This window comes from Bufo bufo, chromosome 1, assembly GCF_905171765.1.
Source record: "Bufo bufo chromosome 1, aBufBuf1.1, whole genome shotgun sequence".
NCBI lineage: Eukaryota > Metazoa > Chordata > Amphibia > Anura > Bufonidae > Bufo > Bufo bufo.
Genome location: NC_053389.1, coordinates 278,859,729 through 278,886,651, shown reverse-complemented (window position 1 = coordinate 278,886,651; position 26,923 = coordinate 278,859,729). Strand labels below are relative to the sequence as shown.

Below are 26,923 nucleotides of genomic sequence, written 5' to 3'. Positions count from 1 at the left end.
ACCGGGCCTTTTGCAAGTAGGCAGTGGCCCAGCCTAAGGCCCCTTAGTGACCACCGTAAAAAAGGCGTATTGGTGGTCACTTAGGGGTTAAACCAAAAAAGTTCAATTTTGTTCTCATTGGTCCACAAAACATTGTTCCAATGACCAGGTGATCTTTAGCAAACTGCAAATGGTCAGCAGTGTTCTTTTTCCAGAGCAGTGGCTTTCTCCTTACAATCCTGCCAGCACACCAGAGTTGTTAAGTCTCCTCCTGATCTTCAATTTATTTTGTACACAACCTGTCTGACTGTAGACTAGTGGAGTCCAAACTCTTTAATATATGTTTTTTTTTAACCTTTTCCAGCCTGATGAGCATCAACAGTTCTTCTTTTGAGATCCTCAGAAATCCCCTTTGTGCCATAATAGATATAAGAAAATTCTGAAGGGTTCAGAAACTTTCAAGCACCACTGTAGGCAGGTACTACTAGTGTAGTCATCACAATTTGGCCCTTGGTAAATTTATGGAAAGTGAAAAGTGGTTTTAATGTTTTGGTTATTCAGTGTAGATATATACGAGCCTTTCACTTCTTTTGGTAGCTCAATATAAGAACAAAGCTGAATGGTAATACAGGAGTTGATGTTCATCTGGCCATTACCATCCCCCTCTATTATCCTGACAATAACACATGATATAGAGCACATTCTAAAAGATCCTCACAGCGTGGTTCAGACACCATGTAATAGGTAAGTGTGGGAGCTGTTGATGTAACAATACTTGAAAGCTCCTATTCTTTGAAACAAATTTAAACAGGGTGAATTGTTGAAAGATTAAAAACCACAGTCTGCTAATTACCCCCGCTTCTCATCTCTTATTCAGGCTGTGAATCATGTTCCATCACCATTAGCTGCAGCCCATGAATTTTGGTCTAATTAGTAGGGCTAGAGATGAAGCGTCGTTTGGACCTGGCACCCTGGGCCCGTCAGCACGAGGAGATGTCATTAAACAATCTTAAATTATTTATGAAAATTACTTTGCTCAAATTGTAATTATTTCCTCTCTGTGCGAATGCTGGTGCGAAACGGCGGAAGGAATGAAGCAGGCAGGTAAAAGCCCGGGTCAGAAGGTTTAATGGTGGAAAACATCTGGACTGCTATGGAGACAGGTAAGTGATCAATGCCTTTAAAACACAAGCGTAAGGACAAAGAAATAACAGTTGGCTCGACACTCTGAAAATGCTGTCCCCTCTCCCACCACTCATACACATCCTATGTCATCTCATGAAAAATAAAATCAAGTACGGTTTCTACAAGGAAGATAAAACATTTTAAGAAAATCAGGTTTCATTTTTTTTATACATATTTATTTCAAGCCAATAAATTTGAAGGCAGCTACAGCTCACCTTAGGTAATAATATAGATCTGTATTTATTTCATAACTGATTCCCAACACCATCCATTGCCTTATGTACAAAGGAAGAAAAGCAGAGGAGGAAACAAAGAAAAAAGTCATATAAAATTTAAAATCATGCTTAGCTGTGCAGACGAGGACAGCAGCTGAGAGAGGAGCCTTATGCGACCGACCGGTTGCACTACCCTACATTTCCCACATAGCCAAGGCAGCTTGTAGTGAACTGCTAGATCCTGGGACCTCAAAATGAAATGGGTTTCTGAAATTGAAGTAGCTAAAAGTTAAAGGGGTCCCTGAAATAACAGCTATAATCTGTGAGGAAACTGGACAGCAGGTGTTCTACTTCGCTGCAGCAACCCCGCAGGAGAAATGTAGTATTACACTCCTCCTGCTGAAATTAATGCTCTGTGTAATTCATGGATGTGCTTTTGGTCATAACTCTCTGCTTTGGCTTGAAAAGAAGACCCTCTTCAATTATTTCTGCATTCCCTAACTGGGTATTTAAAAATGCCGGTAACTACCATACTATGCAAAGTTCTGCAACTGTGGTATACTGAGGGAGGAGGTGGCTGGTTTACGAAACTGTCTATACTGCCCACAGCAACCAATCACAGCACAACTTTAATTTCATAATTTGCTGATTAATGGGCAACAGGGATTTTTTTCATAAAGTTTTAAGATTTTTGCTTGCTATCTGTGAATGTAAGTCCCTTCCTGATCATGTAGTGCTCACACAAATGCACAGCATTCCAGCCTCTTGCTGTTAAAGAGAGTCTATCAACAGTTTTGTCCATACTAAACTGCTGACTGTACTAAGCAGGGGGTGGGGAGAACAGTGCAAATATACATCAGGAATAGTGTGAATTTTAACTTTTATTCTGCCAGGTTCTGATCCTACAGGTGTCCAGGAGGTAGAGCTACACTGTAAAGTGCTCTCTGCATTGCGCTGTCTCATAGCTCCTCCCATCTGCTTTTAGTGGCAGCTGTAGAGGTCTCCTGGTTGGATGCTACAGCTGTCACTTAGAGCAGTTGGGAGGGGCTGCGAAGCAGCTCAATGGAGAGAACACGTCACAGGGAAGCACCGCCATCTGGGCACTTACAGCAGCAGAACCTGGCAGAATAAAACTTCATATTCGTACTACAAAAGGTATGTTTGTACTGCTCTCCCCAGCCCCTTCCTAGTGCCGTCCGCAGTTTAGAATAGTCAAAACAGCTGAAAGACTCCCTTAAACAATGGCCATTTTCATCCTGACAGCACATAAAAATACTGAAGACCTGGAACATAGTATATTAAAAAGTAGCATGAATTTTCCATTATGCAATGATTCAGCTTTTTTTACATGAAATCAGGAAGCATTTAAAGCTTGCAATGGAGGATAGTTTATATAACAATGGTTGCGCTTTGCTGCCAAACAGTAACACCTATGATGTAGGGGTGCAAGCAACGTGACATAGCACTATGGACCAAGAAGAAGTATAGCTAAGGGGGTCATTTTGGGGTTTGCTGGCTAAAAGGCTTGATGTAACATGCAGGGGCAATGAAAAAGAAAAAGGGAAACTGAAAAACAATTCTTGCCCATACAAATCCAAGCAATGTCTCTGAGCCTGCATAAAGCAAGGGAGAGGCAAACACCCCGAACATACTGATGGATGCTGAAGAACAGTGTCCTGCTTCCAGCTATATACCTCATGGCCCTTGGGTATGTGGTGAGCATGGGAGACAGCAGGTCTACACTGCAGGACATACGTACTTAGAAGCAGCAATAACTGAAACAAACTAAGTCACGTTAGAGAAAAATAGAAAATTTCTTGTATATTACACTACATAAAAAAAGAAGCCATTCCCAATTGAGTTGAGGAGCCGATACTGTTCATGAGGTTGGGAATGTAGAGATTAAATGTGTAGGTCTATCAAATCCCATCCAGGTAATTTATAAACCTAAAAGAGAGAGAAGGGGGGAAAAAAATAATAAAGGCGCCCTGTCACGTACCCTGATAGCAGACGTTGTGTACCCACTTAAACCGATCTGGTACATAAAGGCAATAGTGCTCACTACAGAGCAGTCTCTCTCCAGACCGTCCAGAGTCTCACCTCTACAAACTGCTCGCCTGGAAGTTCATTTTTATTAATTTATAAAAGATATTTTTTTCATGGAGGACCAGACTGTTTCTAGTCCTCCAGGTCCCCCCCAATTTTCCTTCGTCGTGTGTGTGCGCAGTTGAAAATCCTTCAATATTCCATCTGTGTGGGATCGGCTGCATAAAGCTTTTATTTGCTGAAGTTGGCAAAGTTTGCAAAGGCATCTTGTTTAGGTGGCATTACTCCAGGGGCTAATCCCATAGGCATTCCCATAGTGGTGGGCATGCCCATCACCCCCTGGTTCATCATGGGAGGGACTCCTGCCATACCCATAGTGCCAGTCATCATGTTAGGGATACCCATGCCACCGGGCATAATGGGGCTGGTTTGAGGTCGGACGGGCATCATGCCTGGGGTTCCACCGATGTTCATATTTGCAAAGCTCTGTGGCAACATCCCTATAGGCTGCGGCATATCTGTGGGATAAAAAAAAAAGAGAAAAGTCAGTGATTCAGCCCATACTGAGACTTGTTGAACGTGCATTTTAGCCCCAATACGGTCTGAAAAAGTAAACACCAATGCACACCATACTGCAGCCATGTAGTAAGACCTTAGAGTGAGGGTCTCTTTCACGGATTATGTATTCCTCTAAAAGCATTGAATTTAGTGCTTCTAGGGGCACGCTAGCATGCTTCCATTTTTTTAAAAATTATTATTATTATTAATGCAGACATCTTGTTGTTTTAACCGTATAGTGATCTGCATAGCCTCACTGCAATCCTGTGACTGTATGAGGGATCTGTAAGATACAGAGGCCTAATATGCTAGTGAGCAAGAAGCCTTAGGAATATCACCCTACAGACTTGTAAGAAGGGGAGATCCACCTTGCAGACAGATATTATTTGCCTGCAGAGGCATACAAAACCCCCCAAAATTTCCCACATTTTGTAAACTACACCACCCAAGGAATTTTTAAGGGGTGCAGCGAGCATTTCACTTAACAGGAGAATATTAGCCACCCCCCCCAAATTGCTACCCATTTTCTCCTGAATACAGCAACACCGCAATTGTGGTCGGAAACTGTTATTTGGGGATACGCCAGGGCTCAGAAGGCAAGGAGCGGCATCTGGATTTTCTAACATGGAATTTTCTGTCATGGTTTTTAAGAGCAATAACTTTTTTTGTATTTTTTGTTGAATGAGCTACGTGAGGGCCTATTTTGTGCGAGAAAAGCTGTAGTTTTTATTGGCACTCTTTTGGCGCACATTTGGCTTTCTGGTTGCTTTTTATATAATTTTTGGGAGGTGAAGTCACAAGAAAAGCTGTTTGGTGTTATTTTTCTATTTTTTTTTTTACACCGTTCACTTGATGGGTTAGATTATGTGATATTTTTGTAGAGCCAATTGTTACGGATGCGGCGATACCAAATATGTGTATTTTTATTTTTTTCACATTTTATGGGAGGAAAAAAAATCATGTTTTTGTGTTGCAATTTTCATAGAGCCATATATATTTTTTTTTTACTTTTCTGTCTATGGTCTTGTGTGGGGGCTCATTTTTTTGCGGGATGAGGTGATGTTTTTATTGCTACCATTTTGGGGTACATACGACTTTTTTTTTTTTTAATTAATTATCTTTATTAATTAGTATATCAAACAAATTACAAGACAAAAAAGAATACAGAAAAGAATTATTTTTTCCCTTCCCTGTTTTTCCCCCATATCCCTATTCCCTAACCCCCCCCTTCCCCCTGCCTGTGGTGCGTCAAAAAACAAACAAAAAACAAAAAAAAACAAAACAGCAGCAACAACATTTATCACAACTAATCAAATCCTCCAATCACCCCATATCTTAGTCCACTTATCATCGGCTCCCCTCTGTTTAAAAATAATTTTCTCATAGTTTTTTACCTTATCAGTAAGGTTTATCCATATATTTATATCTGGAGTATAACCAGTAAACCAGGTCGGACTGACCAAAACTCTGGCCAACATCAATATCCTACCCAGAAAGATCTTTTGATACTTAGGATTATCTATTTTGGAAAAATCATTAAGCAAGAATAGTTGTGGTTCAAAAGGGATTCGTATTTTTAGTTTATATATGATGAAATTATTGATGCTATTCCAATATTTTTTAAGTTCTAGGCAGGTCCAGATCATATGGAGATAGTCCGCTCCTAAAGTGTCACATTTAGGGCAGTTAGACGTGTCCCTTAGTCCACATTTATTCATCCATAAAGGGGTAATATATAATCTGTGGCAAATATAGAAGTGTACTACAACATGGTTGAAGTTCAGGGATAGTGAACCTAAATTACCAAAAATATTCTCCCACCCTTCTGGTTGTAAATTTGGACAGTCCACCTCCCACGCTCTTTGTCCTGGTGACTGTATATCACTAAAACGTGCCTTGAGTAATAGCTTATATATATATTTGAAATCTTTATTTTAGACAGTGTACCCCCTACCCAATCATTCAAAAAAGATGAACTATCTATATCCAACACCAATTTATCGTCCAGACTAGATAGTACTGAACGCAATTGAAGATACCTAAACCATGAAAAATTTTGTATATTAGGTGTCATCTCTATAAATGGCTTAATGTCTCTATCCTTAATTACCTGTGAAATATACAAAATTTTGTTCCTTTGCCAAAATGTGTCAGTTGCAATATCATCTAACCTTTGTAAATACACATTATGCCAAAGAGGCGTGAATGTAAGTGAGCCCTTTACCTTCAACCATGTCTTAGTAGTAACCCACACTTTCAGGAGTAGTTTTATAGTCTCTCTGTAGCCCCGCTCATAGGTCTTCAATAGCCCGGATTCCAACAGGGTAAATATATTATTATGAGCATAGCTCCCTACCAACTTCCCTAACAATGCACTGTTTTCTGATTCGTAGCACATCAATAACTGAGCTGCAATAAAATACCCTTTAAAGTAAGGGAGATTTAAGCCCCCACACTCCAATGATTTATACAAATATTCCAACTTTAATCGAACTCGTTTTCTTCCCCATATTAAATCATTAATTATTCTTTCCATGAGTTTAAAGTATTTATCTTGAATCCAAATAGGTGAATTCCTAAGCACATAGAGAAGCTGTGGTAGTATCACCATCTTGACCAGTGAAACTCGGTCAGCTCTAGATAGGGGAAGTTTCAGCCAGATCCCTATTTTAGCTCTAATCCTTGCCATTATGGGGATCAAATTAAGTTGTACAAAATTTTCCACCCGAGGTGATATATTCAAGCCCAAATATTGAAAAGTGTCAACGATGTCCAACTGTGTCATGAGAACCTCATCCTGTGGCAGGGGGTCTATTGGCATCAAACTGGTCTTAGACCAGTTTATAAGAAGACCGGACACCTCACCAAATGCTTTAACCATTTGAATAATTCTAGGAAGAGTTATTTCCGTGTGGTCTATAAAAAAGAGAACATCATCCGCATATAAGGAGATGCGGTCTTGCACTCCTAACGTACCAAATCCTTTAACCCGATCGTCCTGCCTAATGGCCATCGCAAGGGGTTCAATATAAATGTCAAATAATAATGGGGATAGTGGACAGCCCTGCCGCGTACCTCTATTTAAATCAAAACTAGTAGTCAAGATCCCATTTAGACTTAGTTTTGCCCTAGGAGATCTATACAGTAGTTTGAGAGTGCCTATAAATTTTTCCCCAAAGCCCATCCTTGCCAGAACCTTCCAGAGGAAGCGCCACTCCACCCTGTCGAAGGCCTTAGAGGCATCCAGTGACAGGATGGAGCGAGCGGTCCCCCCAGGGGCCTGTATATTAGAAAAAAGCCGATGCAGATTATGATGGGTGCCCTTGTTTTGAATAAAGCCATTCTGATCCGGATGTATAATAGAGGAAATAACCCTAGAAAGCCTTGTTGCGAGAACCCTCGCAAAAAGCTTTACATCTGCATTAAGCAGTGAGATTGGTCTATAAGATTCTATATCTAGTGGATCTTTTCCTTTTTTTGGAATTAATGTTATTACGGCTTCCATCATAGAGTCTGGCAGCTTCCCATCCTCCACTGATTCAGAAAAGACCTCCAACAGTCTGGGGAGAATACAGTCCCCGTATTTAGTATAAAATTCATATGGGAGTCCATCTGAACCAGGGGTGGAGTTGGCTGAGCATAATTTAATAGCTCCCTCCAGTTCCTGAATTGAGATCTCTAGTTCAAGTGCATCCTTTTGCGCCTCAGTAATAGTTGAAAAAGCAATCCCATCAAGATACGAATCCATCTTATCATCTGTGATCTTGGATTCAGCTTTGTACAAGTCCAGGAAGTAGTCCACAAAGGCCTTCTCTGTCGGACCCTGTCCACTAACCATCCTACCATTACTCAGTCGAACATTATCTATGTATTTTTTAGATTGTTGACTTGAGATTACTCTGGACAAAAGTTTACCAGGTCGCCCTGACTCCGTAAAGTATTTTTGCCCTTTAAAAAAAAGGGATTGTTGGGCCTTATCCAATAAGAAGTTAGAATATACTTGTGTGGCTCTTTGCATACTTTCCCTATTCTCCTCCGTCTTATTCATATAAAAGGATTGTGTCGCCAATGATGCAAGTTCTTCTAAATTTTTCTGTTTTTTCCCGTACTCCTTTCTGAGGTTCGCAATATTACTAATCATCATTCCCCTCATAAACGCCTTAAAGGTATCCCATACCACTTGAGTTTTTGCTGAGCCATAGTTGTTATCCCAGAAACGGCCAATTTCATTCTGAATTATTTCATGTGTCTTTATCACTGATAACCAGGGGTACATACGACTTTTTGATTGATTAACATTATGTTTTTTGGAAGGTGAGCTCACAAAAAAAAAAAATCTGTTTTGGCGCAATGTTTATTTTTTTTTAAGTCATTCACCTGATTGGGTAGATCATATGATAATATTATATAGCCAGTCGTTCCGGACGCGGTGATACCAAATATGTCTATTTTTTTTTATTTTATTCTATTTAACATTTTTTAAATAACGGATTTCGGAGGGGAATTTTTATTTTTATTTTACACTTTGTGTCCCCCATAAGGTCATACAAGACCTCTGGGGGACATTTAACTTACCGGCATTTTTTTTTTTTTCACTATTGATTTCTCCTTCAACTGGGGCTGACATAGTAGCCCCAGTCTTGCGAGACTTCGGTGATAACTCATTTGAACTCGCCGGAGCCCATACAATATTCAAACGAAGTTTTGAGCAAAGCAACTTTGGATCTAGGATCTGAAGCTCACTTCGCTCATTACTAGTCATTTTACTAGAACTGCTATGGCATGAGATTGACAGTTTTGTTTGAGTTTTACTTTCCCTGACAAATTAACATGGTCCATAAATTAAAGAGTTGCTGTATTTTCACACAAATTCACTTCATTTAATAGAGAATGGTGTAACTAGCAAATTTCTAAATCACTTGATTTAAAAAAAATATGCATAAAAAAAAAAAAAGCTGTAAAAGTCATGGCAACTAGGATTCTCACTTCTGCCTAACTTGCAGTCCACTGCCTGTTGTCAGGCAAGATCCGTCCCTAGTTACAGAGACACAGAAAACAGCAGAATGGAAGTAGGGGCGTGTCAGAGCTAGCTGAGATCCTGAGCCTGATAATAGAACTGCTTCTAAGGATCATTTGAGCGCCCGAGCCTGTGTGATTTCCCCCTCCTTATCTGGTTTGTGAGCTCCGAAGCTAAAAACAAACATAGTGGACAGTAACGGAAAGGACATCCCAGGAGTAAAGTGCTGGCAGAATCCACAGATTCCCCTGCTTGTGAGAGAAATGCATCTAGTTGTGCAGCTTAAGAGGGGAACAATTAGGCTGAAAACGACATTAGGGAAGCCCCAAAATAGACCTATTCATTCACAATTATGATTGTGCAAAGAAGCACAGCTATTATGCAAACTTCAGGTACGCTTCAAGAATGGATTCATTGTATTCTGAAAAGATTGTATCACCAGTGACTAGGGTGGCGACCATGTCATAGGCTGATACAGGAAGAAATAAATCAATGAGAATGGCTGTAAATGTAGTGTAATCTGTGGTTCCACACACCACTACTCCCTGTCCAGACCCCAAATAGTTTGTCTAAAGGAAGCACTTACTTTGCTGCATCATGGCATTCAAAGAGGGTTGAGATGGTTTACAGGGCTGCATGCCTGGTATGAGACTGTCCAGGGAGATGTTGACACTGGGGTCAGACCAGGTGGATGGGAGCGATTTTCCTTGAACCTTGATGTCTGTTCCCTGTGCAGGCAATGTGTTTTGCTTGTGTAGACTGATGTTCTGCAAGGGCTAAGACACAAGATATTACATTTCATATTTTCCTTCGTTTCATTACCAATACATGTCCACTTGCAATGCATTCAGACACAGAAAAACTCATTTTTTTTCTCCCTACCTGAGACCTTGACGCGGAAAGCGTCACTCCCACAGAACTAGAGCTCATCATAGACAGGTTCATACTCTGGGATGTGCTCATAGTAGCATGTGTAGGTCCCATGAGGTCAAAGAGGTCTGTTGTGTTGGAGGCAGCAGGGGTGGGTTGCGGATGGGAAGCAGCAAATAAGTCGGTACTCTGTTGCGAGACTGCAAATAAATCGGTCGGAGGTACAGATGGGGCTGTTCCTGGCTGACTGAAGGCACCCCAGTCCCCAAAATCTCCATTACCAGTTGCTGTTGAGCCTGAAAAATGAAAATAATTTTCCTAGAAATCAAACATGCTGGTAAATGAGCTGCTGCTAGAAGCATAAAATATAGAAAGATAGTTGTCCAGACCATCAATATCTTATCCATATGGTTGCTTAAGTGAGTATTTACGAGGGAAATTTATCATAGCATCCAATCAGATCCCACCTTTCATTTTTTCAGAAATCCGATTGTTTGCTATGGGCAACTAAGCCAGTTTGGCTAATTTTCCTGTATGTCTGTACCTTGTGTTGCTGGGATGACGGAAGACTGAGCAGCTGATGAATTGAAGTCTGCAAAACCACCAAACGGATCGGAAGTGGAGCCTACATGCAGGAAAAAACAAAACAAGTGAAAGATAAGAAACCAGAAACATGGAACTAAATACTGTATTCAGGATTGAACATCTCCCTAACACACCCCTAAGTATTTCATTTATTAGTAGCCCCTCTAAAGAAGAGCTTTGACCACAAAAAGGGTCCATTTGCAGCAATTATTTTCAATCTTATAATTGCATCTAAAAGCCACTTTAAAAATCACAGCTCCTATGAAGAGCTATGTCTCTCTATGGTTACATACAAGCTTAAAACAAACCCTGAGTATAGTCAGTTCCTGCAATCATGTGTTCCACCCCTGCCTCTGCTCACCCATCTACTGTGTGAAGGTTACCAAGAAAATGGGCCAAAGGGAGTGGATTAACGTAGGACTGCAATATCAGACTACAATGGTGTGTTTGTAGTCTGTAACCATGGAGACACATAGGTCTGCACTGGAGCTCTATACACAAAACAATGCATATAGCATTTAAAGAAATTGGAGTATAAGAATGGAGCACGCAACAGTTTTCATATCTATATCATGTCAAACACCATGGACTAACTCATCTCAAAGGAAATTGCCATCACTTGTGTTCCCTGCCAAGTTAAGCTAGCATTCAAGTTTGCACTCCATCACTCCTGGCTGAACAGACGTCATGTGCCACCACTATCTACAACATAAAGAGGCCAGAAGTTTGTTTTTTCTAAGTTTTGTATGTGTCCAGATGAAAGTCATTGGGTACAACACAAAAAAAAACAAAAACACTGATCATAAATAAGCAATAAAGTGAGTGCAAATCTTCTCCTCACATAAAACATAATAAGGGAAGCAGTGCTGCCTGGGTCCGTTCTTGACAGAGTCAGACATGTCTACTCCGTGACCGTCCTCTCAGCACAGCTGGCAAGGCAGGTGGCACCATAACATCTGCCCAGCACTCAGAGATCCCTAAAGACCATTTTTGATGCCTGGCATAATGCCCACGCTGCCACAACTCTACATGAAATTCTAACCATCTGGCACGACCAACAGGACAGAACGTTAAAAAAGTGTTCTGCTTGGGAAATTGCTGGGAGGCCAAATACTGAGGCACAAAAAAAAATAAAAAATAAGAAAAATAATTGGGTCTTGGATAAATAAGCTTTAGGAACTCTAGAACCACAAGAATAACAAGCAAGAGAGACTACAGACCACAAAGGAATGTGCATTAAACCTACCAACCATTCTAGAGGCCACATGGCTCCTTGGTGATGTCGACCACACACAACATAAGTAGCTGACCATTTCACGAGTCTCACCATAAACATGCATACTTAAGAATAGGGTTGTCAGACACACTCTTATCTCACTTGGGAAAAAATGATCAGGCATATTGAAATCCAACATGCCCAATCTCTATTTCTTCTGACATCTGATATTAGGGAAGAGCCCCCATACACTTCGAGGGGTTATCCAACCCCTATAATGTCACCCCCCTCCCCCATGGGTGGTGAAGATGGTTGGGGCAGCCAATAGCAGGCTGTGACGATGACGAGCCTCCCTAGAGTCACCCGCGATGCTGGGGAAGCCGTGCAGGCATCAGGAGCAACGCGGGTGCCAGGGAGTAGGGTAAGTATGAGGGGCATTGTAAGCGTTGGATAACCCCTTTAAAGATTGCTGGCCATTTCCACCTTTTATCTCATGTTTTTGGTCAGCTTTACATGATTCACTCTTCTTCTTAAAGGGGTAATCCCATCTCAGACAATGGGGGCATATTGCTAGGATATGCACCCATTGTCTGACAGGTGCAGGTCCTAAAACGAAGCCAGCAAAGTGGTGGCCAGCAGTGCCAGGTCCAGCCACCACCAATCGTTCCTATTGGCCTACCGAAAGTAGCCAAGCGGATTGCTCAGCTATTTTCAGAATTCCCATAAAAATGAATCGGTGCGCGCTGCGCTTGCACAGCCACTGCTTCCATTCACTTCTTTGGGGCTGATGAAAATAGCCGAGCTATCGCTCGGCTATTTTCTGTGGCGCCATAGAAAAGAATGGACGGCGGCCGCGCATGTGCGGTGCACCCCCCTTCACTTTGCCGGCTGCGTTTACGAGATAGGTGCAGTTCCCACCTCTGAGACCCGCACCTATCAGACAATGTGGGCATATCCTAGCGATATGCTCCCATTGTCTGAGCTTGGAAAACCCTTTTAACTTCCCCAACCTCTGCCCATTTCTTCAAGCGCATTACCTGATTTTGATTCTGATTCGAACAGTAGGTCCACCAGATCATTGGATGCTTTTTTACTGCCCTCACTAGAAGTAGCCTGGAACAGATAGCAAATGACTTAATTCACACCACAGAAGAGTACGGTATAAGAGTACTGGTATGATACAACCATGTGGCTGCTTATACACTTTCAAAGTGCAATTAAAGGGGAACTCCTATCAAAGACATTTAACATTTCAGAATATGCCGTAAGTGTCTGAAAGCAGGGGTACCATATCTGGAACGTTCACCAATCAAGAAAACAGGGGTTCTTTGACCCCTGTATGCTACACAAGACTGCTGCCACAAACAGAGGACTGAGTTGGCTCGATTTACACACTGTATTTGCGGGTGCTGCTGGGCTGGCTTTTGACGCTTACAATGGTCCAACTATCAGACAAATTTAGCATAATCTGAGCTCTATATATATATTTGTATGCCCCCTCCAAATAGGACAAAAAAAACTGAGCGTGGAAGACTGATCTACTGTAAAATGTCAGATAGAGAACAATAGACAGGTGGTGCAGACCTTGTTTGTAGCTGGATGGCTGGCAGATGAGGTGAGCTCTGGACTCTCTTTATCTCCGGTATAGTGTGCAGCTGCGCCAAGATCAATTTTGGATGGGTTTCCTGTACGCTTGAGGCGGGTGGTGGTGGTCTCAGTGGCCTGAGTGATGTGGATGTGCTTGGTGGTGACCGTCTCCTGCTCATCTTTGAACTCTCCTGTTTGTTTCACTCGGTTGTTTTTCCGCTCTTCTTCGCTGTCACTAGAGAAGCGGGGGTCAAATCAGTCATCTGTGTGAACCCTTTAGGTTGTGGCTCCAGTTCTTTACACATTCTTCAAGTGGATGACAAGTCTACATACACATCTTAGTTCCAAATTTAACTAAAAAACAGTAGACTACCCTATAACCATTAGCCGTGCATCAGGACATCAGACATCATGGACCAGGCCTTACCCTGGAGACAATTTAGCATCACTTTCCAGTGCAAAAGAGTACGAGCCGGTGATTAACCTGTCAGCTATCTGTCCTGCTTCATGGCATACATTTTTATCATGGTGACAGATTTTTGGCAGGAGAGGGGCTGTATTACACTCTGTCACCTCATTTTGCACCACTGTGACACAATCAAAGGGTGCTTACGGGTTATCACGACAGCCGGGGACCTAACAAAGGTTTGCCATAACTATCATCAGGCCATGCCTGAACCAGTCAGTGTAACACAGATAGGCAATAATGCTTGGAAAGTCTCCTTGTGGGATTTAAAAAAAAAAAAAAAAAAAAAAAAGTAATTGATTCATAAATTTCATATGAAAAGTCTATCCAGCCCCTTTTTCATAAAAAATATATATAAAATATAGTTTAGCACTAGTTAACCATACAAAAAATATATTTGAGGCTGCTGTAACCATAATGACCCAAAGAATAAAAAGGAATGATATATACTACAACAGAGCATAGTGTTAAAAATTTCATATTGGCTGGTTTTTCTTCTTCCCACCAATATACATGCATTAAGCCAAAATCAGGAGTGTGCCCGTGTGAAAGAGGCCTTTGGGTGCATTCTCACGACTTGTTCCAGAAATTTAGATTCCATACATGTGAATGGGGTTATATCTGCAGCACATGCAATGATTTCTGCAAACCCCATTTTACCACAAATCTGCTGCATGAGAATTTACTCTAAGGGGCCTCAACACAGCATTTCTGACAACAGAATTTGGTGCGGACTCCAAAACCAGAAGGGAGGCAGCACAGAAACCACCTCCTATTGCTTTCAATGGTAGGCTGTGCTGCCGTTCATGAGCTCGTTTTTTTTTTTTTCCACAACCACGCCAAGAAATTAATGTCCTTACGGTTGTGGCCATAAACAGCAGCCTCCCATTGAGAACAATGGGAGGGGAATTCTGCGTGGCCACACCTTTTTGGCATAGAATCCGTGCCAAATTCTGTCTCCAAAAGCTGCCGTGTCACCGGCCCCTAAGTGAGAGCACTGTGACAAGCTGTGCACCTTTGACAGCAGGATATGACCAGGACAGGCTTTCAGCCTCTGGAAGTTGTGAACAGTGCTGCCATTCAATGACAGCATGCAGAGAACTTTCCATTATACAGATAGGTGGATGTGAGATTTCTTCATTCTGGCCAAGAGTATTGGCAGCACCAGGTGGATCACTGCATGGAGAACCAGCACCTTACATAACCTTAAATAAGCTTGGCTGGCTGCAGGCTAGTGACAGAGGCTGGCTGCAGGCTAGTGACAGAGGCTGGCTGCAGGCTAGTGACAGAGGCTGGCTGCAGGCTAGTGACAGAGGCTGGCTGCAGGCTAGTGACAGAGGCTGGCTGCAGCTGGGAAATCAAATATAAAACCTGTACTTCATTAGTGGTGGTTTCATATTGCTATCACCTTCTCCAATAGTAGCCACCCTAGCAATGAGTTTATTACTGCACATCCAGCTCCTAGAACAGCCCCATAAAAACAGCTGAAGCTCCAAATGGCCAAATATTTCCTGCGTCTCCCTCTAGGATGCCCACATTTCCAATCCAGGCAGCTCATGTTAGCATAGAGAAAAGCCTCTGGTTATCAGCATTTTAGATGTTGCGTACATGGTAGCCTGCGGATCACTTACCTTCCTCTCTCTGGAGACTCTTCTCGATCTTTCCTCCTGAACTTGTTGATGGTGTCATCTATAGTGCTCCCGATCTTATCGCTTATCTCCCCTAGCTTATCGCTGAAGGGGAATCCTGTCTTACTTTTATCCCACTCTTCATCCCATTTGGATCGAGGCTCTGTGTCATATCGGTCATCTGCAGGACATCCAGCATAGACAGGTTAGTCCCAATAACCCCCCTCCCCCAACTTTGAATGTCAGAGAGAATGGGAACAAGAATTGAAATCTGACACAGATCTGGAGCGGCATGTAGATTAGACATATGTGACATGTATTAATGCTCCATTCAAGTTAAAGCGGTTGTAATATCTGGACATTTATAGAATATCGATAGGATTCTCCATAAGTGTCCGATAGGTGCAGATCCCACCTCTGGGACCCACTCCAAAGAGTAGGGCATCATTGTAAACAGAGCGTGTTGAGCATATGGGGCGTCTTTTCCATTCACTGTTGTGTGACCTCCAAAAAATAGCTGAGCGCGCAGCATCAGTTAGTTTCAGAAGTCCATAGCAGTGAATGGACACCAAGCTACGCATGTGCAGCTCCCCCCTATGTTCATTGCTATGGGACTTTTGAAAATAGCCAAGCTCAGCTATTTTCAGACATCTCCTACCAGTGAACGGAGGGGGGAGCTGCAAATGCGCAACTTGCTCTCCATTCACTGAGGGGGGCACCGTTCTTGAGAATGGAGTGCGTCCAAGAGGTAGGACTCATATCTAGAGGACATGCATGGCATATGCTTTCAATATGCCATAATACGCCTTTAAGGGCACATGCCGACATTGATGGTTTTTCTGCGCAGATTCCCATGCAGAAACACCACAGCATAGTACAATACCAGCAAAACGTATGAGAGTACAGAAATCTTATGTATACACGTTTTTTCTGTGCAGAAATTGACCTGCTATGTGGATTTCCAAATCTGCAGCATGTCAATTCGGTTTGCGGTTTTCTCCCTTTTTCCAATGAAGGTAGAGATCTGTGGCAAAACCACATCTAATCTGCACCAAAATCCACAATCAAAAATTGTGGATAAGTGGAAGAAAAGCACATAAATCTGCAGGGAAATTTGTGTGGATCTTATGTACGATTACCGGCATTGTGTGCAGGAGGCCTAATAGGGCACAGCTGCAATATCACACGCATCCTGCAGACAGGTGTGTTGCGGTTCCTTTGCAAATGCATTTTTCTAATCCTGTACGACCCCTTTAAAAAGGGATCTGTCACCACCTTAAAAGGGTTCTGCAGTTTGTTTTAACTGAGGATCTATCCTCTGGATAGATCATGAGCATCTGATCGGAGGGGGTCCGACACCCGGGACCCTAGCCGATCAGCTGTTTGAGAAGGCAGCGGTGCCGCGGCCTTCTCACTGTTTACTGCAGGCCCAGTGATGTCACGACTTGTATCAATGAACCGCCCCGCCCAGACCAGTTGATACTAGTCGTGATGTCACTGGGCTAGCGGTAAACAGTGAGAAGGCCGCGGCGCTGCTCACTGTGTCTATGATGTACCTTTTTATAGGAAAAGTGGTTTTATTTATATATTTTTTAAAAAACTTTATTGTTTTTCGTTTTTTTGTCCCATTAGGGGGCATCGTTTTTATAATACACTGACATACCTTGTATACCAATGCATAATAGCCTACCACTTTACCAGTGACAGGCTGTCTATTATGCTTTAAAGGGGTTGTCCCACGAATAATATTCTACAGTTTTCAAGCCAGCACCTGGATCTGAATACTTTTGCAATTGCATGTAAAATTTTTGTATAGCCACTGAGTTATTCAGTAAATTGTATCTGTATAGTGCCACTTCATTTCTGATTTCTTTGTCCTGCTCACTGACATGGCCGCACATGCTCAGTTTCATCCTTCAACTGCCTCCTGAGCTGTGATAGGGAGAGCATGGACACGCCCCCTGAGCTGCAGCAGAACAGACACTCCCCTTGAGCTGTCAGCTTGTTATAAATCTAGCAGAGCAATGAATGAGGAGATCTCTGGATCCATGTGAGGTACAGGGCTGGTTCTAGCTTTGTTAGAAAGAGATTGTCATGTACTATATGATATTCATTATTTACATTATTCATGGGAGAACCCAAGTTATGCATATGGCATTGGAGTTATCGCCAATGCCTCTCCATTACAGCAGCTTCAGTCAGTAAAGGGTTCCTGCGGTGATCCAGAGCGAAGTATCAGTGCAGCCTGTGAGGCCTGTTCAGTTTCTGCTGTCCTCGTCAGGAATAATGGTACGGGTGGCAGGGACTGCGTACACTATAAACAGGCTGCACGAACACAGTGCTCCAGACCAAAGAGTCTCATGTGTATAAATTATTTAAGAAAACACATTCACCTGCACTATTCATTAATAAAAACTGGCTTAGAACTGGAGGTACACTTTAAGAAAGTACACAGCACATCATTCTAGCTGCCATAGTGTTGAAAGGATTGTAGCAATTGCTTAATACAAAACTGTAAATTAGTTTGCATTTGCAAAGTAGAGGAGATTCTGATTCCTCCGGCAACTGGCAGGAGCAATTCGATTAATAACAGTAAATTAAAGGGAGTCTGTCACCTACATGACATGATTTAAACTGATGATATAGCTCGTGGGACGCAAATACATAACACCGATGGTACCTTGGTCTAGTTTTTCAGAGTCTCCAAAGCACCAAAAACAAAGTTTTAAAGATTTGCAAATTAGCTATCGCAAGTGCCCAGGGGCGGCGAGTGTGCTGCAAGTGCCCATTGCTCCCCACCTTACTTCTCCCCTCTGTGTTGTCATTCTTATCTCCATTTGTAATCCAGTGCCTGCCTGTTTCACCGCTGGGCCCGGACATGTGCAGTACATTGCCCACTGTGGGCAGAGGCATAGTGATATGCAGTGCGCAAGCGCCGGTTACTTAACTATGCCTCTTCCCACAGTGCGCAATGTACTGCGCATGCCCAGGCCCGGTGGTGAAGTGGCGAGAATGAGAATGGCGACAAGGGCTGGCCAGACGATGCAGAGGGGAGGAGTCAGGAGCAAGTAGGGCGGGGAGCACTTGGCACTTGCAGTTCACTCACCGCCCCTCTGGGCACTTGCGATAGCTAATTTGCATATCTTTAAAATTTCTGCTTTGGCTCTTTGGAGACTGAAAATCCAGGTGCCATCAGTGTTAAGCATTTGCCTCGCACAGAGCTATATTATGTCATGTAAAGGACAGACTCCCTTTAAGGAATTGGTATTTAATTAAGCCTAAAGTCAGTCATAGTGCAAATCATCAATCACTGAGACCACCATTATCTTGGAAGGATTATTGCTGAAGAAGAAAGCAGAGAGAAGAACAGATGCAAGGACCCGTGCCTGTGCTGCACAGACAGCAGGTCAAGTTTGGAAACAGCAGAGCTAAATAGCAGAAGCTTGAGGGGCATACTGCACGGAAGGCTTGGGGACCGAGATGCTAAATTCAAGAGAACTTCTATTTTAACACATTTGGGATCAAGCAACTGCCACATTTCTGCGCCATTTTCAACTTAGGACATCAACATTGAAGAGGAAAACCTTGTGGCTAGGTTTCTGAGAAGGAGCACCTCTGGCACCTAGCAAGCAGCTGAGCCAGACGTCCACAGTGAACCAGGCAATGGCTACTTTGAAGATCTCAATGTTCAGTCTATGCATCAATAAAGAAGCCTGGAGATGTAGGAGATAAAGTATGGATCGGGAGGAGCACTTCTGGACTCCACAATCGGCTATACTATTGAAGCATGGGTGAGAAAAAACTAGATTCGGGTAAAGGCTTGGTGCCCCTTTAACTGACATCACTGGAATCCTATATAACCCACTGAAAGTAGATAGATTTATATTTGTATCACATCATTAGGTAGGGCTTGTGGTTATGTGCATCTCCAGACACTCTGCCATCTTTCCATCCAAAATGATTCCTTTAGGCCCTTTCTAGTAATCCCCTCATTAGACAGACCACCCGGGATCAGCGGCCGCTGCTTTACTACACCTGGCGTTTCCTCTCTCCTGATGTCTTCTCTATAGTAACAGTATAAAGATTACACGGAGGAGGGAATCCATATCAGTCACTAAGGACTGTACAGATCTATATGCAGTGTGAGCCTTGGGCTCCTTTGTGTAGCTCTGGGTACTTCTATCATTGTTAGCCCCCTGAAAAGCAGGTCAGTTTTGCATCCCAGTGGGCCAATGTAGCTGTATGAGGAGTTATACTTGCCATTTCTGGTACATACACATAAGTGGCCACAGCTTTGTTGTGTCTTGGGCTTACATTTGATATAATGTAAAATAAACGTTTGGGATTTTTATCTTTCCTCATGATTTTTTACTTTCTTTTACCCCAATGTATCTATATCCCAGTATTATAGCACGCAGCCAGTATAGACAGACATCTATAAGGCCCTTCAATGGACCGTGGGCTGTATGGTCACACGTGGCATAGGAACAGAGTTCCTTTTAATGCAATTAAAGGATAGGTTTTCACCATCTCTGCCTTGCATGCCCAGGATCAGCACTGGGCAGCAAGTCATTACATAGGGCAGCCATCAGGGATTTCACTGTGTGTATCTCACCATGGCCAGGGTGACACTGACGGCCACTCATGATAGGCATACTCATCACGTGTCATGCACTACCAAACTGACCTATCTAACAATGATGATGGAACTACGGAGCACAGATGACTGTGGATCCAAAGGAGAAAGATGGGGCGCCTTCACTGCAGTATGCCCACACAATGCCAAGCTATAATCACTGTGATTCCCACTGCTTATTGCCATTTGTGCAGCACAAACACGGCACTCACTGTATCTGAACCCCCCGGGACTTTCTGAAGACACTCCAATGTATTTGTCCTTGTTCTTCTTGGCTTTCTTTCTCTCCTCTCGAAGGCGGTCATCATCCTGGACAAACTCCACCATTTCTTTCACTTTCTGTCGGATGTTGACACCTTGGTCTTTGCCGTTTTCATCTGGAAAATGAATAATAATAAATGAATCTCTTTTCTCTTTCGCTAGAACTAACAGCATTAAGGTTAAACTTTCTGGGGAGACTTATCCCCTTACACTAGAAAGCTGGCATAAAAAGTTGATCGTTGAAGGTCTGACCCCCGCCGATCAGCTGTTTTAAAAGACAATGGTGACCCCGTGAGCGCCGCAGCCTTCTCTCTGCTTTTTCTAGGCCAGTGATGAAACATTCATGTGTCATGTGGCCTAGGAAACGCTCAGCCACATTCAAGTGGGAAATACCAAGCAGTCTGATACGTCATCATAAAAAAAAAAAAATCTTGAAAAGCCCTTTTGAGTTTTATTCTGCCAGATTCTGCTCTAGCAAGTGCCCTTGGAAGTGTAGCTTCACCATGAACGGCTTTAAAGCCCATCCACTCTGCTCTGAGAGACAGCTGTAGTGGTCTCCTGGATGGATGCTACAACTGTCACTCAAAGCAGAGAGGAGGGGCTGCAGCTCAATGCAGAGAGCACTTCCCAGTGAAGCCCCGCCTCTAATGCACTTAAAGGGTTTCTGCAACTAGAATTTTCAGTATTAAACTGGCTGACATTAGCGGTGTGCTAATGTCAGCTGCACCTAACTCCGCTATTCTAATGATTATCCGTGCCCCCGTTACTGTAGAATTCTTACTTTTATAATGTGTAAATGAGCTTCTTTGTAGAGGCTAATTTACATATTATATAAGTTAGAATTCTACAGTAACGGGGGCACGGATAATCATTAGAATAGCGGAGTTAGGTGCAGCTGACATTAGCACACCGCTAATGTCAGCCAGTTTAATACTGAAATTTCTAGTGACAGAAACCCTTTAAGAAGCAGAAGAAAACTTCATATTCACTACTAATGATAAAAGCTCTAAAAATGTACGTATGTACGGTTCTCCCAGCCCTGACCTAGTGCGGTCATCAGTTTGGCATGGGCAAAACTGCTGACATCTATTTGGTGATTTCAAAACCCACAAGGTCTCAATGACAGCTCAGCACTGGAAATGCTAAGAATCAGAAGGCAACATGTTGTCACCTTATTGTCACTTGCGCTGGAGGATCCAGTTCTACCCTGCATTACATATGCGCTGGAGGATCCAGTTCTACCCTGCATTACATATGCACTGGAGGATCCAGTTCTACCCTGCATTACATATGCACTGGAGGATCCAGTTCTACCCTGCATTACATATGCACTGGAGGATCCAGTTCTACCATGCATTACATCTACACGCCCCCTGAAGAAGCGAGGCGAAACGCGCCTCGGGTTGTTGCCATCATCCTCCCTCCTCTCCTGGTAAGTATTGGCTGCTTCATGTCCTTTTTTTCCCCCATTTCCCCTTGCATTTTGGTTGCATTTATGTCAGTACACTGTTGATGTATTGGGATTTATTGTATAGACCCCATACTGACTTTCATGCAGCAGCACTGTAATGGACAGGATGAAATGATGACATGAGGTCAGGTATTGAATTGCTTATACATTTATTATACAATAATATCGCAGTATTGTAGGTGTGCAATGTTCTGGACAGCGCTCAACTTACCATAGGAGTTGATATTTTTAGGAGGGATGGTGGTCTTTATACTTGTCGCAGTATCCTTCTGCACTGCCACTACTATACGAAATTGTATTTTGCTGTATTATGTACTTATTTATTCTCTTAATTAATAAAAGATAGAGTTATACTATATGTGTGCGATTTAATGGGTTTACTGTCAGTTTAACACACATATTTTTCCATTGACATCTATTTATTGGTTGTCCTGCATTACATCTAGCAAAGAACGTCACTGGGACCCAGTAAGTTCTGAAATGGGAGCGGCGGGGGAACAGTAAAGTGATCTGAGCCAGTTTAAATAAAATCAGTGGGCGGACAAATCCTTTAAGACTATTCTGCCTCCTTAAGAGTTAAACCCACTGTTAGGAGAAAAAAATCCATATATATTTAATATTTTACAAGCCCCCATGCCTCCTCCTCATTAATACAACTTCACTTCTGTCCCCATTAAAGACTACGCGTGAGCACGCACAAAGAGCCTATTTCAGGCAAATTAACACGTTTTACTGGGCAGACAACACACAGCGTGCTCCGACGTCTCCTAATTGCCGATAACCTGGCTGTGAAAGAGCCAGCCACTTCTTTGGAGTAGAATAGTGCAGTGTCTGTCGCCTCTTCCACCGACAGATCCCCCTCCTCTTATTTTTAATTTTAATACATTCAAAACACACCCCGGCTTTTCTTTGCACTGTAAATATTACTTGGCGCAGGCTAGAGGGATAGTGAGCAAGAATAAACCCAGCTTCAAACAGCGGCGCTCGTGTGGTGGAGGGCCGACCTTTTTCCTGGTGTATAATTAAAGCGCTCCCTTTTCTTTCTGCCGCCACAGGGGACCAGCCTCTGGTGCATATTTTAATATAAACCCGGGCCGTTCGTGTTGTGCTGCTTGTGTTGTTATTAGGTTTCTCCTCTCGGCAAAAGTTCTTCTCCTCGCTAATTAATACTCTAGGGCCCTGTGTCTTGGAATGTGTTCTTCACACAGCCTGCAGCCGCTCGGGCCCAATTAGGCCTCTGCAGCCTGTGAAGACGTTCGGGTGACTGACAAGTCCGACAACTGCTTTAATTTGCTCCCTCCCAAGGTTTTTTTTTTCTCCCTTCTTCTTGCTAATACTCACCTACAAAGTGGTAATTTTCTAAGGATCGTAAGTCATAAATGTGCTCCCTGGCGCTTGTGACGACCCGCTCCGATCCGTTCCGTATGAGGTAAGCCAGCAGCAGCAAGGACTGGAAGGAGGGGAGAGAACAGAAATGTGGAAATTAGTCATTTCGCTCTGTTGTAGGGAAGCTGACATAGTGATCTGTAACCCTTTATCTGCCAGGAATATAATAAGGGTAACACAAGAGATTAATGAAATGTCAGCTTTGCCGATGACCAGGTAGACATTACACATTAATACGTCTTCTTTTTAATATATGAGGACACCACATGAATATACATTTAAAATTGCACTTAATGATAATTGTCATGTACTAGTTTGTCCTAATACCTCTTCTAAAATGGTAAGTTCCTATTGTCCTGTGGTCATTGTGATAGCTGGTTTATCTATCCATCTGTATAGGTATAGCAGAGCTGAATCCTTTTATGATAACCTAGTAGCTTCCTGCAGTCCTATATAAAAGCTAACAAATCGTGATATAACAAATACTGTGCCAAATGACAAACTCCTCTTCAAGCATTAAAACTGTAAGTGACAGTGACACTTGCAGGTCTAATGGGTGTACTACAATTAACAAACATTTATTGGTGTCTAGAGGTTTCTAGCATACAGTTCTGCCCCCTGGTGGTGACAACAGGCAGCAGAGCTTTTTAGAAGTATGGGTGAGGGTGAAAAATTACCTGTACTAATGGACAGAAGCAATACAGCCTTATCAAGTGTATTACAAAATACATATACAGTATCTATAAAAAATTGGTAAGGTAGGTAAAAATTAAAAGGGCATCTGTCAGCAGATTTGTCCCTATGAAACTGGCTGACCTGTTACATGTGCACTTGGCAGCTGAAGACATCTGTGTTGGTTCCAGGTTCATACGTACCTTCAATGCTGAGAAAATGATGTTTTAATATATGCAAATGAGCCTCTAGGAGCAACGGGGGTGTTACCATTACACCTTACACATTACAGAGGTTCTGCTCTCTCTGCAACTGCTGTGCCCTCTGCACTTTGATTTTCAGGGCCAGGTAGTGAAAACATCATCACGCATGGCTCTGACTTCTCCTAGAGTCAAAGTGCAGAAGGTGCAGCAGTTGCAGAGAGAGCCGAGCCTCTAGGTGTAATGGCAACACCCCCGTTGCTCCTAGAGGATCACTTGCATATATTAAAACTTGATTTATCTTAGCAATGCCAACACATACAGTACAGACCAAAAGTTTGGACACACCTTCTCATTTAAAGAGTTTTCTTTATTTTCATGACTATCAAGGCATCAAAACTATGAATTAACACATGTGGAATCATATACATAACAAACAAGTGTGAAACACCTGAAAATATGTCATATTCTAGGTTCTTCAAAGTAGCCACCTTTTGCTTTGACCACATTATATATCACTAGACTAAACGTTTTTTTCTGACTGATATCTGCCAATAGGAAAATTAGGGCGGGTGAATTTTAATGAAGTTCGTCAGCCCCCTCCACATATTGGAAGCAGTCATGTTGCGCGGTGTACATGAACCAATTCATTTACTTGGAACTAAACATATAGAGAAAATGATCACCATCCAACTACGAAAGAGGTTAAAGGGGTAATGGGTCAGTCCACAGAAACTTCAAAATTTTTGGGTGGAATACCAGGTCATGCTTCCCTCCACCAATACTACAACAGAGATGTTTAGGGAAATCATCAGATTGTGACTTAGGCCTCCTGCACACGAACATGCGGGCCGCAATGCACAAACACCGTCCGTGGGGCAGCCGCAGCGGATCGCGGACCTATTCATTTTAATAGGACCGCGATCCGGCCGTTCCGCAAAACGTAGGGTTCCATTCCGCATCTCCGGATTTGCGGACACATTGAAGTGAATGGGTCCGCATCCGTGATGTGGAATGCACACGGAACAGTGCCCATGTATTGCGGGTCCGCAATACGGCAATGGGAAGCACACTTTTGTGTGCAGGAGGCCTTATTCAGTCTCCCCTGTAACCCAGGAGATCTGTGATGTATTAAAGTAGCCCTGTTATGAAATGGGAAGACATAAGATAAAGGCTACAAGATCTCCACGAAGAGTCAAACTGGCTGGTACTATGAGCTCCTACTTTTTCTGTGCCCAGCATCCAGCTGAAAAAGACACTAATGTGCAGCAGTGAAACAGCTATTACTGAAGCAGGACCTTAAGTCAGTCAACTGCTGTCACCCAATTACCAGAAGTGTCCCAAGTTATGCTCATTGGCTGAGAAAAGCCAACAAGGCTCTCTTCACAATATTCTTCCCAAATATCCTGTTCAGCTGAATGCTCGGCATAGTACGCAGGCCCTTTTAGCTGTGGTAATGGGGGATGAATACTGAAAGCTTGTAACAGAACATAGCTTCACCCTTTATGGACATCTTATAACAGCCTCTTCTCATGGTAGAACTGTTGGTCCCCTCCATACTAGACAATCGGATTCCGACAGTGGTTTAGATTGTGAAGTAGGAGTTAGTCTGGTTTCACAAGGGTTGTCAGTCATCAGAAATGTCAGCACGTAACTGAAACAGACAATGACAGATGGAACCCACTGACTATGATGAGGTCTATTAGTTTCCATTAAAGGGGTTGTCCGGGTTTTTACTACTGATGACATATCCTCAGGATAGGTCACCATTATCAGAGCAGTGGGGGTATAGATCAGCAGTCTATCCTGAGAGTAGTAATAGCCTGGACAACCCCTTTAAGGAGCTCAGCATTTTACTGGACAAAATGATCCAGAATGCTTCCCTATTTTGTCCACGTTTAACCCCTTAAGGACACATGACGTATGGGTACGGCATGTTTCCCGAGTCCTTAAGGACACATGACGTACCGGTACGTCATGTGTTGTTCCGATCACTGCCGCCCGGCCGGCTGTGATCGGAACAAGGTGCCTGCTCAAATCATTGAGCAGGCACCTCGGCTAAATGCGCGGGGGGGTCCCGTGACCCCCCCATGTCCGCGATCGCAACAAACCGCAGGTCAATTCAGACCTGCGGTTTGTTGCGCTTTCTGCTGTTTCTGATCGCTGCGGTCCCTGACCGCGGCGATCAGAAACTTTAGTGTGCCGAAAATATATTTTTATCACCCCCCCCTGCACCTCTGAATGATTTTAGCCCGGTGGGAGGTGCAGGGGGGGTGTTGCGGGCGGTGCGGGAGGCGGGCGGTGCGGCAGGCGGGATCGCGATCCCCCGCCCGCCTCCCATTGAATAATCGTTGGTGTAGAGTGGGTATACCAGGGTGCCAGCACATTGCTGACACCCTGGTATAAACGGCTGACATCGGTGATGCGATGTCAGCCGTTTAACCCTTTCCATACAGCGGTCCGTACGGACCGCTGTATGGAAAAAGTTAACAGTAAGAGGGAGCTCCCTCCCTCTCCGATCGGGGGGCTGCTGTGCCTTTGCAGCCCCCCGATGGAGAGGGAGAGAGCTCCCAGACAGCCCCCCGCCAGATCCCATCCTTACCCTTCCCCGTCTGCGAAGTTCTGAGCAGACGGGGAAGGTTCCCATGGCAACAGGACGCCTCTCAGGCGTCCTGCTGTCCATGGTGCTGAACAGATCTGTGCTGAAAGCATAGATCTGTTCAGTGTAAGTAAAATACAGTACAGAACAATATATATTGTACTGTACTGTATTATACAGACATCAGACCCACTGGATCTTCAAGAACCAAGTGGATCTGGGTAAAAAAAAAAGTGAAAAAAAGTGAAAAAAAAGTAAAAATCCAAAAACACATTTATCACTGATTAAAAATTAAAAAAATAACATTCCCTACACATGTTTGGTATCGCCGCGTCCGTAACGACCT

The 26,923-nt window shown here is 43.1% G+C and overlaps 1 protein-coding gene across 2 annotated transcripts in view; it reads right to left on the bottom strand.

The window, feature by feature from the left end:
* Positions 1 to 3,015: 3,015 nt before the first annotated feature.
* Positions 3,016 to 26,923, bottom strand: part of CLINT1 (clathrin interactor 1) — an 83,833-nt gene continuing 59,925 nt past the window's right edge. The window contains exons 4-12 of one of the 2 annotated variants that reach the window (XM_040439902.1): positions 23,062 to 23,170; positions 20,201 to 20,365; positions 15,356 to 15,533; positions 13,256 to 13,493; positions 12,709 to 12,784; positions 10,415 to 10,495; positions 9,883 to 10,166; positions 9,587 to 9,776; positions 3,016 to 3,943 (exon numbers count right to left, since the gene is read on the bottom strand). In XM_040439902.1, coding sequence (XP_040295836.1) covers positions 3,657 to 3,943; positions 9,587 to 9,776; positions 9,883 to 10,166; positions 10,415 to 10,495; positions 12,709 to 12,784; positions 13,256 to 13,493; positions 15,356 to 15,533; positions 20,201 to 20,365; positions 23,062 to 23,170 — 1,608 coding nt within the window. In that variant the 3' untranslated portion in view covers positions 3,016 to 3,656. The remainder of the gene's footprint in view (positions 3,944 to 9,586; positions 9,777 to 9,882; positions 10,167 to 10,414; positions 10,496 to 12,708; positions 12,785 to 13,255; positions 13,494 to 15,355; positions 15,534 to 20,200; positions 20,366 to 23,061; positions 23,171 to 26,923) is intronic. The other variant, XM_040439912.1, reaches the window with a different exon arrangement.